The sequence below is a fragment of the Pomacea canaliculata genome, linkage group LG13, assembly GCF_003073045.1.
Source record: "Pomacea canaliculata isolate SZHN2017 linkage group LG13, ASM307304v1, whole genome shotgun sequence".
Classification (NCBI taxonomy): Eukaryota; Metazoa; Mollusca; class Gastropoda; order Architaenioglossa; family Ampullariidae; genus Pomacea; species Pomacea canaliculata.
This window is the reverse complement of record NC_037602.1, coordinates 22112080-22128749: the sequence shown is the minus strand read 5'-3', so window position 1 is coordinate 22128749 and position 16670 is coordinate 22112080. Positions and strand designations below refer to the sequence as shown.

Here is a 16670-nt window from a genome sequence, read left to right as displayed (position 1 = left end):
TGTGAGGGGCCATGTCTAACACAGACCGTGACAGTGTGTGACTGCAATCTTTGTCACCTTCTGTAGCAGGACAGTCGTCAACGACAGGGTCTCCCGACCTCGTGTCACATCCTGCAGACAGTGACATGTCATCCTTGTGGCTCCCAGGACTGTCCTTCCATCCCCATGACACTGCCAACAAGGGTCACTGAGCTGTCTATGTATTTCTTCATTGTTCATTACAATTCCAAACTAAATGCTGCTGTCTAACAAAGTTTGATCACTTTGCTGATGACGACTGTCGCCGTGACAGCTCCACGTGGTACATGTAGGTTTGATGTAGACTACCTGTAGGTGTTCCGTGACACACTCTACCTGTAATGCTTCCTTGCGCACATTTTTTCCATCGATCAATAGAAATCACGTGTGCTGCTGTCTGTGGATAGTGTCACGTGACAAAGATGAGGAGGTGGAGGATAACTGTGACGGACTCACGCGATATGACAGGTTGTTGCGTGAGGTTGTAGACAGTGACATTTTACATTATTGATGTACACAACAGTCGCAAACACTGTCACAACCGAGTGTCACACAGTGCTGATGAATACACCCGAGTGTGACACAGGACTAAAGAATACACCCGAGTACTGATGTTAGCATCATAGTCTCTTGTCTATGGATTAACTCCCTTAGCCGTTACCTTTCCCAAGATTTCCCAGAAGGCAGTGTGGCCATGTCCCTGTAGGTAGGGTGGCTGTCAAGCAGTGCACACAGGCGGGAGCGGAAGTGACGGACTACATCCGGACTTGTCCGACTAGCCACTCAACAAAACAACAAATGACGGATTCGAACATTTCGCATGGAAGAGGGTCTGGTGAAAGTCCTGAAAGTGTTGTCTACAAGGACGGGTACAGGACTGGCTGGCTGCCACAGAGGAGGCAACTGTCACGCGAGGGCGCCACCTATCACCTGTCCTCTTCACCTCGGAGAACATCCCGCGTGAAACCCTCCAAGGACCATCACACCTGTTTCCATCGGTGGAAAGCTGATGTAGAACCTACGATTTGCAGACGACACCTGTCTAGAAGCAGACACCAACAGGAAGCTAGCAGACGTGACCAACAGACTGACAGACTGACAGACACGCCCACCGCACGTGAGACCAGCACTCGCCAGTCAGTCACTGGCAACAACGACGTGGAGGCGGGTGTGCGGCTTGTACAGGTGAACACTTCAACGACCTGGCACTGTCAGTCTCTCCAAAGTACCCGAGACTTTCACTCCATCGCTCCCCATGTCGAAAGCCCCTGTCAGCTGCTGCAGCTGTGTGTGTGGGGGGGTGAACCTTACACTGCAGGGTGAACCGTCAGCTGAGATGTGATATTAGACAACAACGTACAGTAATAGATGTTAGTCAGTAAACAGTCTACACAACACACACTATATATACCTAGTCAATATGTAGTACAACAGTTTATATACAGAGTTGTACATAGCGACAACAACACACTGTTACACACTACATGTATATCTTGTCGATACTCGCAACTCACGGGTCTCGATCTTTCGCCATCCACCCGACTACCTCTGAAGGCCGACAGCGAGCTTTGTATGCACCCCTATGGTCGCCACCCGCCTTTCTTCACGTGGTGGTGGTGATGATGGTGGTGGTGGATAAAGCCGAATGTTTTGCTTTGTTTTTCCTTTCCTCGTCTTGCCTTTCTTTGTCCACCTTTTCTTATCTGTTTCTTGCCTTCCCTCTCCTTGTCCCTCCCACTGATCGTCATAAGGATGGTTACATTAACATTATTTTTCTTCAGCAACATATCATTGTTTTAAAGACTGAAATACAGTAGAGTTTGTTGTTGTTGTTGTTGTTGTTGTGTTGCTCATAATAATGACCTTAACCCTATGGTGCCTTCATTGTTCCCTGTCTCTACCTTGACTCCCTGTCACGTGACACGTCAGCGGAGGACAGTCCCGAGGCCATACACCCTCCCCCTGTCAGGGTCTTGGTCATCCTGCAGCGTGTGGAGACACCGGCAATGGTCTTGTCTACTCTAGCACCTGTAGACTCCACACACTGGGGGAGGTTCTGCTCCACTAGTCTGACATCATGATAACAGAAACTGATGTTAGGGTCTGTCCATGTCTCCTAGCAACGCAGCCGCCCACTCCTCCGCCACAAGCCTTTCGACTGATTGTTGCTGACTAATATTCACAATACTGATTCGCAATACTGATACACAATACTCCCCACCACTGATTAATATTCACAATTCTCTCCACCACTGATTTTACTGATCAAAAACATCATTCTCTCCCCACCGAAGTATTTTAAATGTCGGCAGAATGCCAGAATCAACAAGTTCTGTGAGGTCACTACAGGTGGCCCACAGTTTGTGTATTATGGGATCCGACAGCGCACGGATTGTATATTTTTTCTAACTCGTGTACAAAAGTAATAACAAAAGTAAGAGAGAATGACAGGGAAAGGTCACGTGTCTCAGAGACAGCGTGCTGTGATTGTCCGGTGCCAAGACAGTCTCAATGTTTAGAGTCCCAGACATGGAGACCAGGGCTGCACGAGACTACCGCCAGTCTGTCCTGTCCTGCAGTTACAAGTTTTCAAAGTTTCGTCATCACGAACTGCTGCAACCTCAGACAAGTGACAACCTGCACACGACAGCTGACAAACCAACTCAAGTCAAGCCACAAATTCTCTAATGATTCTGTCAGACTTGTTTCGTCCAATCAGCCATCGACGGCAAGACGTACAGTCTGAGACCTTGACCTCGTCTTGCTCCCACCCTGACCCTCAGGTAGAGCCCTCGGAACCAAGAACTGTAACTGTATCGCTTCATTGCTTTGTTTGTGTTCACTTTTCTTTTAACAGACCATCAGTAAATATTTTGTACCGAAGTCCCTACAACAAGTTACTGCTTGACCGACGGTGACGTCCTTGTGTCGCTGTTACTCGGGTAACCTCTGTCACAATGTAGTCGTCCTGACAGTTCAGTGCACTTGCTATGTCAGGATGTGACCCTGACAGTTCAATGTTTCTCCCTGCACTGAGGTAACACGGAGCAGTCACCAGCGGGTGTGTGAAGGATCTGGCGTCGGGTGCACCTCGTGCAATGAAAGTGAGTGCCCTGCCTCTGGGATGTCCCCCAGTAACGCGCATGACAAGTACATGGCAGTACATGACACTACATGGCAGTACATGGCAGTACATGACACTACAGGCAGTACATGGCACTACATGGCAGTACATGGCAGTACATGGCAGTCTGCGGTTTGCTGCTCTTTACTCAATCACAACCCAAAGCTACCTCACGTCACGCGTTTCACTCCAATCATCACATTAAACTACAAAAGCACCGGGGAGATCTGACTGTTACACACAATGTTCACCATCTTCACCTCTGTGCCATCGGGCCGCCACTGCTCATAGCCGTCTATAGCGACTCACTGTTCATAGCCGTCTATAGCGACTCACTGCTCATAGCCGTCTATAGCGACTCACTGCTCATAGCCGTCTATAGCGACTCACTGCTCATAGCCGTCTATAGCGACTCACAGCCGTCTACTGCTCATAGCCGTCTATAGCGACTCACTGCTCATAGCCGTCTATAGTGACTCACTGCTCATAGCCGTCTATAGTGACTCACTGCTCATAGCCGGTCACAAAAGTTGAATGATTGTCCTACTTCACGTAGTCATCCCATGCAGACGTCATAGGTGGCTCCTGACGTCATACTCCAACGTCCATCACGTGATGTTGTGACGCACAGAATGTCCAGTGATGTTCTGACGTCAGGTCCTCGCCTGCAGCTGACGGCACAGTCACGTGCTCCTATCGTATTCGCTCGACTGAAGCACTAGTTACGTCCATCGTTACGCTGACGAGGAGCAGAGGCGGGTGGAGGCGCCACAGGAGGCGCTGGTGTCGTCAGGTGGAGACAACCCGTGTCTTGCTGCACGTGGTGGAGGTCACAGTGTAAGCCGACAAAAGTGTATCTGACCCAGGTCATGGACACCTGCTGGATTGTGGGTTCGTGCCTGTCATCAGGTCGTGTGGCCTGTGTCACGCGTGTCACGTGTGTCACGTGTGTCCATATTTCCGCGACACAGCTGTCACGATTCGCTGTCTCTGCTTCTCTCTTGCAGCGACGACCTCACACCATGGTGCCGGCGCACTTGGCGCTGTTGCCAAGGACAACGGAGTTGCTGGTGGAGCCCAGCTCCAGGCGCTCGGTCTGCGTGTTGGGGCCGGGGCTGGAGGCCTGGCAGTAGGGGTTGGAGGAGTCGCAGCCGGTGTTGCGGAGGTCGCAGCACGTGCGGCGCAGCTGTTGCGTGAGGAGGATGAAAAGCAGGGGACGCAGAGTGAAGGTGGCGGAGCGCAGCCAGCTGAGGGCCTGCAGCAGCTTGACGGTGGACTGACAGCCCGCCTCCACGCACTGCGGCTCCAGCATGGAGATGGCGCCGAACGGCAGCTGGGTGATGATGGACACGATGTTGGCCACGCACACCGCCACCACCAGAGACCGGTGACCGCGCCGCAGTGCCACCTTCTCCACCGGCGACAGTCGCGAGCACCGCGTCGCCACCAGAGGTCGCTTGTTCTCCGCCCCACCCCCGGTGTAACCCCGACAGGCCCCACCAACAGCCCCAGGCCCAGTTCTCAGGGGCAGATCGTTGAAGTCCTCGGGCATCCCACCGATGAGGGTGACGAAGTTGAGGACGGTGATGACGACGAGAATGATGGAAGGCAAGTAAAGGGAGAGCACTGCTGAGGCGATGGCGGCCGTCATGTTGATGCCGTAGATGCACATGCCTGGCCGGGGCCACGTGGTCGCCGTCAGCAGCCACAGCGGGACGATGACGCCGCAGCCCGCCAGCCAGGGCGTCAGGAACATGGCGGTCCTCGCCCATCGTCGCCGGAAGCAGCGGTGGTACATGGCGGGCGACAGCGAGAAGAGGATGCGGTCGGAGTTGAGAACGACAAGCACGAGGAAGGACACGCAGGGCAGGACGTTGTCCGCCACCATGTACGTCACGCAGAAGCCGCTGGACAACTGCCACGACTGCAGCTCGAAGTACACCGTGAAGGGGTCGACGATGACGCTGTAGCACAGGTCGGAGAAGGCGAGGTTGAGGACCTGCTGGAAGACGAACTGAGTTCTCGTGGCGCGCGCCACCAGCACCAGCGATATCAGCAGCAGGGCGATGAGGATGTTGCACACGGTGATGAAGATGCCGATGTTGGCGCTGTGCACGAAGCCTCTCTCGTACGAGCTGTTGTGCAAGTCCAGGTCGCCCTCCACTTCGCCGTACTTGTCTCTGCTGTCCTCGTCCACCAGGTCGCCCATGTCGTCGGTGTAGCTGAGGTACACGCTGTACAGTATGTGCTTGGAGAGTGTGGACGATTCCTAGGGAATGTCAAAGACAGGTGTAGACAGGATTCACACCCACCACGTGTTCCCAGTCACAACAACATCAACAACCATCTGGCAGTCAGCGACTTGTCAATGGCCTCCCTGTCTTCTACACTACATAAATGTCACTTTTTTCTCCGTTTTTACCTTCTTCCTTTCTATCTTTTCGCGACTAGAGATTCACAAACAAGGTAAGGCGATAGAGAAGGGAGAAGAAAAAGGAGCAGCATGAGAGACTGGCACACAATTATGAAGGGAATCATGTCTGAGACAGAGACTTTCAAGGAAGCCAGCAACTTTACCATATCGAGTTCCTCCATTTGACAAATGAGAGAAAAACAAGGGCGTGGGGCTAAAGCTGGCGACTCTCGTCAGTGCTGTTCACACCAGCAATCTGAAAAATAAAGAGATCGTATCCTTATCTCGTCATCATCGCTGCTATTTAGTCATCACCGTTATCGTCGTCGTCATCATCAACACATATAGTAGCAAGGAACAGTTCTATGATCTGTCGACAAGCAGCATGGTCGGGTGTCAAAGCTAGAGGATGTCACTGTGTCACCCTGTGTCACTCCTGTGCAGACTACAGCCGCAGTTTCCGTCCAGTCCTCTAAAGTGGACTTCGCAAAGCAGAAATATAAATGCGTCCAACATTTGGACAGACGGACAGCCTGCATGCAGGGGACATGTCCCCTAGATCAGTCCCAGATGGCGCCCCCAGCGGCTGACCAGTCGGGTGGCCAGTAACACGAGGTCAGCCCCTTGCGATGCTGACAAACAGGTTTTTTCATCAGCTAAACTTTGCCGACTTGTGTGATATCCCGCGGCTACACGCGGCTATGCACTGCTATGGCGGCAGTGTAAAATATACCCGGATGCTGTCCATTGTAATACATGTTCAGCGAACAAAATAATCCCTTCATTTCCACAAATGCATTTCCGTTGGCGAACAAGAACAGCCATCGAGCCTATTGATCGCCGTGGGGTGGATGTCCAGGGCGGATCCCACCTCTTGACCTTCTTCCGGTACGAATTACCTGTTGCAGACAGAGACCTTTCCCAGCTGCCTTCCTTCTGTCACTCACTGATACAGCTCAGGAATTGTAACAGCAGTTGCAATGACCTGTTGCATATAAAATATCGCTTATGTCTGTAACAAACCGTCCTCCATATATCGTCCACGGTCCTTTCATCAACCTTCTCGCCACACATCTCAGCAACTCCTCTACCATCCGTTACAACTCCGGAGGCAGGTGCTTGAGCACGCAGGATCTCAGTACAAGCACGACACCTTTTCTTCCTGTCACATCTTCCTTCCTTCGCTAATTAATGAAACACAAAACTTGAAGAACTTTAACAGCTTTAGCCGCACAAAGTGTGACTGATGACCGTTGACATTAATGTCAAGAGTACAGGGGGTCCTTGTCCACTTGTCCTCCTGTCGGCTGTTTGTTTCTTCACTGTTTGTTGGATATTTCTTCATCGTTCCTGTCCTCTGTTTTATCCAGGATTTTTTAAAGTGTATTGTCTCCGATCATCATTCTTGTTGTCTATTGTCAAGTTTTTCTAGTTTATGTCAGTTTTCATTTATCTTCCTTCTTATCGTTGATGTATTTTTTCTACAGCCTTCTGTTTTCATTTCTCTCTCATGTCCAGTAGATGTTACTCTTTCCTTCCTTATCATGACTAGGACACGACATTCATTCCCTCAGACTCCGCCATCGAGGTCCTTGCTGACCTCTGACCTGGTGCAAACGAGTGTTATTTGTCGTGCTGACTTTCTCTCACTCTGACAGCCGCAGTTGCTGTGGTTGTACACAGAAGACAAGCAACATTCCGTTTTTCTCTACCTCGGCAACTGTGAAAGCCCGCCACACACAATTTGCTTTACTGCCAACTCAAGCTTGAGATCATTTCTTCTTGCCTTCTTGCTTCGTGCTTCTTCGGTTCTTGCAAATTTCTAGAACTCTTGTCGCCTTAGAGGGCACTGAGTGAACATGTCTCAGCTTCCCCCTGTTTGAGGGGACTGGGATGCTGCAATGCCGCCTCCCTTCATGTTGTAAGCGCTGTGCATTCGGCCTACGACTACGACTACATCTACAACTACATCAGCTCTGCCTACAACTACATCAGGAGGCAGGTACTTAGGGCGTCTTTACAGAAGGGCGTGGGCTAGAAACTTAAAAGTTTAACATTCGAAACCACGGGAATGGTGATAACTGGAATATTGTGCTTTATGTGGTATTACTTGGTATCATGGAAGGGAGAACTCGAATGTTATTAATGAGCATCTGAACAACAACAACAACAACAACAAAGCAATGAACAACTCCAACCAGTTTTCATTGTAATACAGGTATTAAACGGTTGACTTTGCTCACCCTATCCTGTTTCCTGACTTTATTTCATCCTCCTGTCTGCTATTGTGATCTCAGTAAACAAAATGTTTATAAAGTTGATGTGATGGAGTGGTGTCCCTTCGTCTGACCGCTGGAGGGAGCTCGCTGTCTGTAGTCATGTGGTTGTCTCCGTTGACCTGCTTCGTGCCTATATTCGACACATGCTTCATCGTCCTTCTGTTCAGCGAGGTGCTTGTCTGTGGCCTTTGTGGCTCCAACTACGCCCTCTGGTGACCCATGGACTCCTCCTCCTTCACCTGACCATAACGGTTTCTGAGCCATTCACCGGTGGAGAGGTCACACAGTGCAGTCCGCTCTGTCCTCGCTGCTTGACCACCATGGTGATCCTAGTGATCCATGGATGATTTCATCAGACACACGACTGTTTCCACGTTGACTGATTTGCTTTGTCACAGACTCCTGATGACTGTGTCGATGTTCACTACACTCTGAGCAGCTGCCACAGCCTACAGTTACCGTTTGTGACCGGTTGCTGAGTAGGTGCTCTTGCAAATAAGGCAATCCACACCGACACTAGTATCTACATTCTGCGATATCATTAGTTTCAAAGTAATACAGGAACCACATCTCAGTTTCTGGTTCATAGTGGATGAGAGCGATCTGAAGGCAGTTAGTAAACATTGCCTGTGTAAACATTGCCAGTGTAAACATTGCCTGTGTAAACATTGCCTGTGTAAACATTGCCTGTGTGAACATGATATGAGTGGCTGTGAATGGCTTCTGGTCTGTGCTGTCATTGCCTGTTACCATGGTACCCTTTTGCGACCAGCATTTCACAAACTGCGAGCAGTAAACACGATGACCGTCTGCTGAAGGCGCCCTACCACCGGAAGTGTGGTGTGGACACTTGCAGCCTCGCTTTCAGTTTTTCAACGGGCAACTGGGAGCAGCTACTGGCTTCATGCTTCATCCTGGCATCTGTCAGTCTGTAGACATGTTGGCATCTTATGTTGCGTGCCTCCGTAAGTTCGTTTTGTTGTTTCTTTATTATTATGATTATTAAATTTATTTCTCTCGACTGCGAGTGGCGCACAAACAATCTGTGTGGTGTGACTGTCACAGTGTCCTTTGTCTTTACATGTGTGAAGTGCATTCAGTCTGCTCGATGGTGCAGAAATGGGTTGTGTTGTTGTTGTTGTTGTTATTATTTTATTTAATACAAACATATCTAGCAGTACAGTCTGCAAGCAGACAGGAAGGCCATAAAGCCATGGCAACATGTTTGTTGTCAGAGTTTGTTTTTCTCACCCAAGAAGGTTGAGGCCGTCAAGCGATGGCGACCTGCTTGTACTTGATGAAGAGCGACTGAGATTGATCAGCCACAGGTGTGCAGCGCACCTCGTTGTCACCAGGGAAACAAAAGCAAGATAAAATACAAGAGTAGAATTTCTTCACAAGGTTCAATCCCACGCAGAGACTAGCGACACCTGGGATGGATTTCACACCGAGGGAAACCGGAGAGCACGCGATGGCGCTGGCAGCTTCACAACTCGTGGCTAAAAGCCAGACAAGAAAATCACTTCAGACATTGCAAGAGCACACAACGGATCCTTTTTTTCTTGTTTATGTCCATCTGTATCTTTTTCTTTCTCTCCGAGTCTCTGACATACAGTCATATTCACGTAGAGACAGAGAGAAAGACAAACTATTTGAAGCATTGTTGTGTCCAGTTTCATTGGCCGGGCATTTAAACTACAGTATTGCTGGTTAATACAATAAAAATAATATAAGTTAATAAATAAACGAAACTCACTGTCTTGACAGACTCCGTTCAGCACAAATGGAGAAAAACTCAGGTTGCCATTACAAAAGACGAGTTCACACGCAGGCGCTCGCTGAACCAACAGGAAAACAAAGATGCTGGAAAGTTCGTTTCCTCGATGGACTCAGTGTTGGTGCCGGGCTGTGGAACCGCTTGTCCCTCCTTCCCACTCAAACCCTCCGCTTAAAGGGGCTGGACTCCCACTGTGAGTGGTGCACCTACAACAGAACCACTCCTGACAAACAGGAACTGACCAGACAATGGACATAACGAGACAGATGGTTGTCATGTGATACACGAAGACATCATCAAGTGGCCATAATGACGTTGACAGGACAAAGGTGAGGTCAGGTGACACCATGCCCTCAGGAGGTCAGTCGACAGTCCAGGAGACAAACACCAGTTGTGTTATGGCCAACCACGAGGCTGTGATGGAGCCTGGCATCCTCCTCTCTACACATGGCTGGCGGCTTCACTGACTCTTTGTCTGGCTGGCTGGCTGGCTGGCTGACTGGGTGGATGGATGTTAGTTCCTTATTTCAGAATTAAACAAACACTTCATATCGCACCCTCCCCCCCCCCGCCCAAGATGGCGGACTGAACAATAAAAACGAACTTAAAGATGAAGTCGAGATACGAACCATCAACACCTACTGCGGCAACACCATGGATGTTCATTGTTCTCGGGAAGGAAAAAGGAGGAATGCAGATATGTAGACACAGAAATAAAGACACAAACAAAACAACAAACAACAAGTGAAATGCAAGTTTATGGCCGCCATGTGTGGGCAGAGTGTCTGTCATCAGATGAAGTGTCGTCTGCAAACGATGTTTGTTTCTTGCTAAAACATCGTGCCAGACCTTTTCAGGGAGGAAGAGAAATGTCTTTAGAAAGGCAAAAATAGGAACGAACCAAACAAGTGAGTTTTGTGAAAGTGTCTGGTTAGTGCACTTGCTGACACACGGTGCATCTTGTTTTCCTCCGATCACTCTGTCTTCCCACTAAAAGAATCTCATTTATCTCTCTGTATTGGGCAACAAACGCTCGATCGCTGTACCCGGGGTCAACGCTGGGTTTTATTTGTGTCTAACCGTTAAAGCTGTCACGCGGTTCTGTAAAAAGACAGATGGCAGCAGAATGTGTGAAGGAACTGGGAGGGAGGCTCAGTCATACTCCATACTCCAGTATTTTAATTGGCTGCCACAGAGAGTACAGGATGTCAAGGAGAAAATACACTGTAGTGTCAAATTCCAGGAGGTGTCCAAGCTTGATGCAGCTCCCATTACCAGACAATGAATACGGAACACAATGAGGGCTTTTCTTTAATTATTCAGCGCATGCGCAGTTCACGCTGCTCAGTGGTGAAAACGGCAGCGGGGGTTAGTTTGCACAGCCACTGATCACTTCTACTGGACATGTGAGCGTTCAGAGAGCTTGTGAGCTTGTTTTTGTTAGACAGGGGGGGAGACCTGACTAGACACGGGGGGTGGGGAGACCTGACAACTCGGCAGGCGACAGGGGGAGGTGGGACGCAAGTTCAGTCTTGTGTGGAAGCGAGCAGGTCCTGCTTGAAACAACCAGTCTATTCCTTGGAGCCATTTCTTCCTGTCTACTTCAGGATTCGAACCCCCGTTGGAAGGAATGAGAAGGAGGGTGTTAGTGTCTCGCCAGACTACACCGTCTCCCTATTGTGAGGATGGTGGTGGCTGGTGGCGACTGCGCTCCGTCCATCATGGTGGGTGAGGAGGAGCTGTGAGGTATCTCTGTAGTCAACAGCTTCAACAGACATCCAGGGCGGGGAGGGAAGAGAAGTGTGGCATGATTAGGCTTGTATGACTTGAGAACATGGCGTGAGGCCATCTCCGACTTCTCTAGAGTTTGTTGTTTATGAGGTGTAAACAGTAAGCAGACAGTTGGCAAAGTTAAGTTCGGGAAAACAAGTCAACAAACTTTGTTGTCAGACCTTCAGTGTAGGGTGGGTGGCCCTGAGCTAAGGACTGGCTGACACCCGGCCCACCAGTGCGGGTGAGATGGAGGTCCACGAGGTCCATGTTTGTGTTGGTGTCAGCCATGCACGTGCACACCGTCTGTCGGTTTGTTGTCCTGTGACATGGACTGACAGTCTTACTGCCAACTGCTTGTGTCCACGTTTTTCGTTGACTGAGTGCCACCGGTCCAGACCAGTGTAGACTGGTTCCTGAGAAAGCGCGCGCGTGGGCTAGTGAGGTGTTGGGCCTTTATTCTGGACAAAACGAGAGCAAAATCATGACAGTCCAGACAGACAGATCGCCGCCATCAGGGTCCCACAGGATGTCACTGTAGCAGCGCAGTGTCCTGTTGTGATGGACGGTAGGTGGACTGTTTACTGTCAATATTGAAGTAAACAAAAGCTATTTAAAGACCGGACTTTAAGCTCAGGTCGAGAAGGAATCGCTCCACCCGAGGGAGAGAAGTGAGAAGCACCACGTGGGGTGGCCACCCTACTGGTCAGCTTTCGCTAATTGCTTCCATCTGGTCCGACAAGTACCTCCTCTCTCTCCTCTCCCTCCTCTCCCTCCGCCACACCCAATCCATTGTTCCCTGTCGAACGGCTTTGACGGGCGATCCTTTCTCACACTTTGGAGAGGAAGGACAGATTCAACACGGGACGATAACTCTGGAAGCTATTTTCGCCGAGTGGTCTCCTCATTGCACGCTCTGGGTGGTGGAAGTAAGTCAGAAGATAAACTGTTATAAATGAGGTCGGGTACACAACGCGAAAGTAGGTCAATACACTCCAACAACAGGCGGGTGGGGTAAGGAGGTGGGCACAGGAGCCAGCAAGGCCATAGTGTGAGTGGCACATCGGCTCTACTCATGATAAACCAACGCCACGGACATATTGCGAGGCTACAGATCACAGGGTGAGGAGGGCAGAGGTTATCAAGATGTTTCAAACTATTTTACTGATGTTCATTCTTGAGTTCGCCCCGCTGTTCATCCTCTAAACCTTCTCCATGTCAGAATGCGATCAGAGAGTGATTTGCCCTTGATCGCGAGTTACATCTCCGATGCTCTGAGATCCTCTCGTTCTTTTTAAATTAAATCCCCTTAGATATAGAGTTCTCTCCTGCACGTGCTGCGCGCTCAACAAACAAATAAAAAACTTCACATCACGCGCACGGAGAGAAAAAAACCCAAAGTCGGGGATGACGTCACACGCTAATAACGGATTTACCGCATTTCAAAGGATTTTCACCAAAAACTCGGCTCGTAGCGATGTGCATTGTTGTAGTCGTGTCTGACTGCTGGAGGAGAAGAAATGGCTTCTGACACTTAAAACACTCGGCGCATGCGTCACGCTAGTCTCCTTGACAAACAACTGGTGAGTGGCTCATCAGACCAGCCTCACGAGTCCGTGTGGAGATCACTGTAGCTACTGTGATGAATGATGTTCATGCAAAAATAATTTTATTTTTATGCCTGACGAGTAAAGTTCTGACAGAGCGTGGAGCAAGTCTCTTACAAGAAACCGTTGTTGTCGATGTCGTAGTACGACTGGTGACGTGAGCAAAGCTCGTTACCGTCGTGTTTGTCGTCGTGAACACTTATTTTTTACATTTTATATCATAATTGTTGTTCTCCCTGCTCTTGTCGACTTCCTAGTTGTCCTTCCGTCGGGCTTAAGCTGTTCCTGTAGTTCTATTTTATTTGTTTATTTTTATCTGTTTACTCCATTTTATTTTAAATCTTTCTTGTTGTTGCTGGTGTCTGCTGCCTATTGCAGGTATTTCGCTAGACTGTATTGGAATAAATAATAAAAACAAAAACGAAGAACAAAGACAAAAAACCCAAAAGGAGGGAGCAAAATAAAAAAGAAAGCAAACATTAAATACAGAAGAAATGCAAAAGAAAAAGAAACACGCGAGTTGAAGAGCGTATTAGGCTCGAGAAGGACTGACTTTCAGACTGTGAGCAGCACGCGAAGGAAGGAAGGATGAAGAACAGTACTGACAAATTACTCTAAAGCAAAAGTCGCAAAGACAATGAGGGAGGGGCACAGAAGGGGGCTGAGAGAGAGATTACATTAATCTTCAGAGGAGACGAGTAGGCGGACATCAGATATCAGGGAAGTGGGAGAGCGGGTCAGTCGCTAGACGAACATCATGTGACTAGACTGTTGTTATGAGTGATTCTCATCCAACACATGAACTTTAATAAGATTTTACTACATTCTGTGGTGAGTGGGCGACAGGACTGGAATGGTGGAGTGCTGCACTGTCCTGCTGTTATAGATGTTGTTGTTGTAGTGGCAAAGTAGCACGCCCTCGTCATACCCCGTGTATTGCGGGTATCTCGTCCTCGTTATTGTCTGATTACTGCTGTCATGTGACTTGTTACTGCTGTCATGTGACTTGTTACTGCTGTCATGTGACCTGTCACTGCTGTCGTGTGACTTGTTACTGCTGTCATGTGACTTGTTACTGCTGTCATGTGACCTGTTACTGAGGACACAGCATCTACCCGGCTCACAAAGACAGGGAGGCTAACATTTCCCTGCTGTAGAGTGGTGGACAGCACGTGGCACTTCATCACCTCCCTAAGCAGCTGTTTCCACAGGATCCCGCGGCCGGAAGTGTGGACACTAATCACGTGGTGCTCCTGGCTGGCCACGACTCACAAGTCAGTTTTTAGCCGCTAAATTATGAGCTGTTTTGACGTCACGTGTCAGAAGCAGGTGAAGACGAGGCAACTAATGGCAGCCACGTTGCACCCAAGGCTGCGATATGATTTTTTTATCATGAAAAATAATCTTGATTGGTGGATGAGTTGGATGAGTCTGAGCACCTTCAATTCGCACATCAGAGTTACGTGCCCTTGCTGCGGAAGTCAGACTGTGATAGGAGGTTATCTGTCCTTTGTTACGTGACTCAGGCAGTGAACGTGACTTTGATGGTAATTCCGAGTGTTTAATGATGTCTACACCACGTGACTTTCCTGGCTACACACACGAGAACAAACGAGAGTAGAAGGCGCTAAACATTACCAGTCAATGAGTACAGTAGGAAATAATTTAAAATTCTGACCATTTTATCGACGAGGACTTATTTTCGATGCGGAGGCTGACGTCTGTGCAGCACGCACGTGTATCGCGAGGACGCGAGAAGCGCGGCAACGTGTGCTGCAGTCCAGAGGTTAAAGGCCAACCTCAGTGGTTCGAGGTTTTTTCAGATGTCGGTAGATACCGGCGACATAAACCTAACCTGTACACTTCAGCCTCCAAAACCCATCCGTTAATTGATGAACAGTCATGTAAACAGTGAGCTACGTCACGTTGGTACACCATTCACAACACTGCCAGCCGTCAACACCAACGACAGCGACAGCGACAGGTCATTCGCACCTTGACAGTCGCCATTGCTCGTGCTGAATGTAGTCAGCGTCCGAGTAGTCCCGACTGTCGCTCATTCTCTGTCTCTGGTGTCGACTGCAAGCAGTGTTGTGTGTACTAGCGTGACGTAGTGCGCTGTTAGCGTGACGTAGCACACTGGTAACGTGACGAAGTACGCTGTTAACGTGACGTAGTACGCTGTTAACGTGACGTAGTGCGCTGTTAACGTGACGTAGTACGCTGTTACGGCGCTCGTTGATGGCAGGTGCGTATCATAGCGGATAATTAATTAAGGGATGTGTTTTGGAGAGTGAAATGTAGAGGTTAGTTGTATATTTCCTCTATCTACTGTTATCTGTAAACAACTCAAACCGTTGAGGTTGGTCTGTAAGGCGCGGTAGCCAGGTGCACCTCAGCCCCTGACGTCACGAGCTCGGTGTCAGCCACTTAGCCGCCTGACAACAACGGCTACCTTGCCATAGCTTGGGTAGTCTACTAGTCTACTAACAGTTAGTCAGCTTGAGTGGCCTACAAATTATAATTAATATTTCACTAGCGTGACAGAAGGACACGTGACAGAAGGACACGTGACAGAAGGACCTACTGTCTACCACAGGACATCAGTGTCACGCACACATTCTCTTGCCATTTCCTGAACTCCATGTCAAGAGCCATCAGTACCACAAGTCCACAGCGAGACAATTCTCGGTGTTACTCATGTTTACTCGCACCACAAAGCACGCAGGTAGCACGTGCTGTAGTCAATAAACAAACAGTCCAGTCACATATCAACCAACATATGTTTGTACACAACATCATTTCTCTCAATGTTCTTATTGCCTTGTTGTGAGTTAATGTCAGGTTTCTATTTCTGCTACTTAGTGCGAGGGCTAGATGTGACAAGAGATCACTGTTACTTACTCTGCTATTGTCGTAAATAAGGATTTGTCATTTCTCTCTGTCTCTCTCTCTCTGTCTATCCAAGACACCGCTAAATATTTTTGGCAAAGAGTGAAAGCGGCAGAACAGGTAGATACCTACATCAGACTGACAGTAACTGTCTCTACCTGTGTCACCTGTGCCGCAGCATCACGTGAGCGAGCACACCACGGAGGTCTGATGAATAAGCTGTGTCTGTGACAGTTCTGTCAATAAGTATTTAATAAGTGTGACCCCTGACCCCCAGTCGCGCGCCGCTTCCCATTGGAAGTGTCAGGCGGTGCCTACCTACAGGGCAGGGTCGCTACTGTCATGACACGGAGAGTTAACCAAGTGACACAGAAAGAGAGACATACCTGTGCGATGCCAGGAGGAGTCGGGCTCATACCTCGGCCTTCCGGGGGATGCTGTGAGCTGCAGCCATGGAGTGCGCGCGAGCCTGGAGAGAGAGAAGCTGGGCAGGCAGTGGTGCTGGTGCTGGTGTCGGTGCCGGTCTGTCATTTGCGGCCCTGCCACCTCGCCCAAGGTTTTATTGCTAAATATTGCTGAAAGCGAGGGGTACCCACTCCACCTCTATGACAAGAACAGGCTGTTGTTACACTTTATTTATTCACTCTCCTCTTCCTCTGCCTGCCTCTCTCCCTCCCTCCACCAGGGCACTAGGTCAGGACCGGCACGTGGCATGGCCGACAGCAGGCGAGAGACCAGCGCGCGCCTCCAGTAGGTCTGATGGAGATGACTTTCCACACAACTTCTCCAC

The 16670-nt window shown here is 49.4% G+C and overlaps 1 protein-coding gene across 3 annotated transcripts; it reads right to left on the bottom strand.

Moving 5' to 3' along the window:
• Positions 1–3578: 3578 nt before the first annotated feature.
• Positions 3579–16549, bottom strand: LOC112554699 (5-hydroxytryptamine receptor 6-like). 3 transcript variants are annotated; one of them, XM_025222665.1, is made up of 4 exons: positions 9591–10019; positions 9086–9333; positions 5720–5811; positions 3579–5411 (listed from the first exon to the last, which is right to left on the bottom strand). In XM_025222665.1, the coding sequence occupies exons 3-4, from the start codon at positions 5735–5737 to the stop codon at positions 4158–4160; spliced, it is 1272 nt and encodes a 423-aa protein (XP_025078450.1). In that variant the 5' UTR covers positions 5738–5811; positions 9086–9333; positions 9591–10019; the 3' UTR covers positions 3579–4157. The 3 variants fall into 3 exon arrangements, with proteins under 3 accessions (XP_025078450.1, XP_025078452.1, XP_025078451.1); XM_025222667.1 differs by lacking the exons at positions 9086–9333; positions 9591–10019 and adding an exon at positions 16267–16549; XM_025222666.1 differs by lacking the exon at positions 9086–9333.
• Positions 16550–16670: the final 121 nt, after the last annotated feature.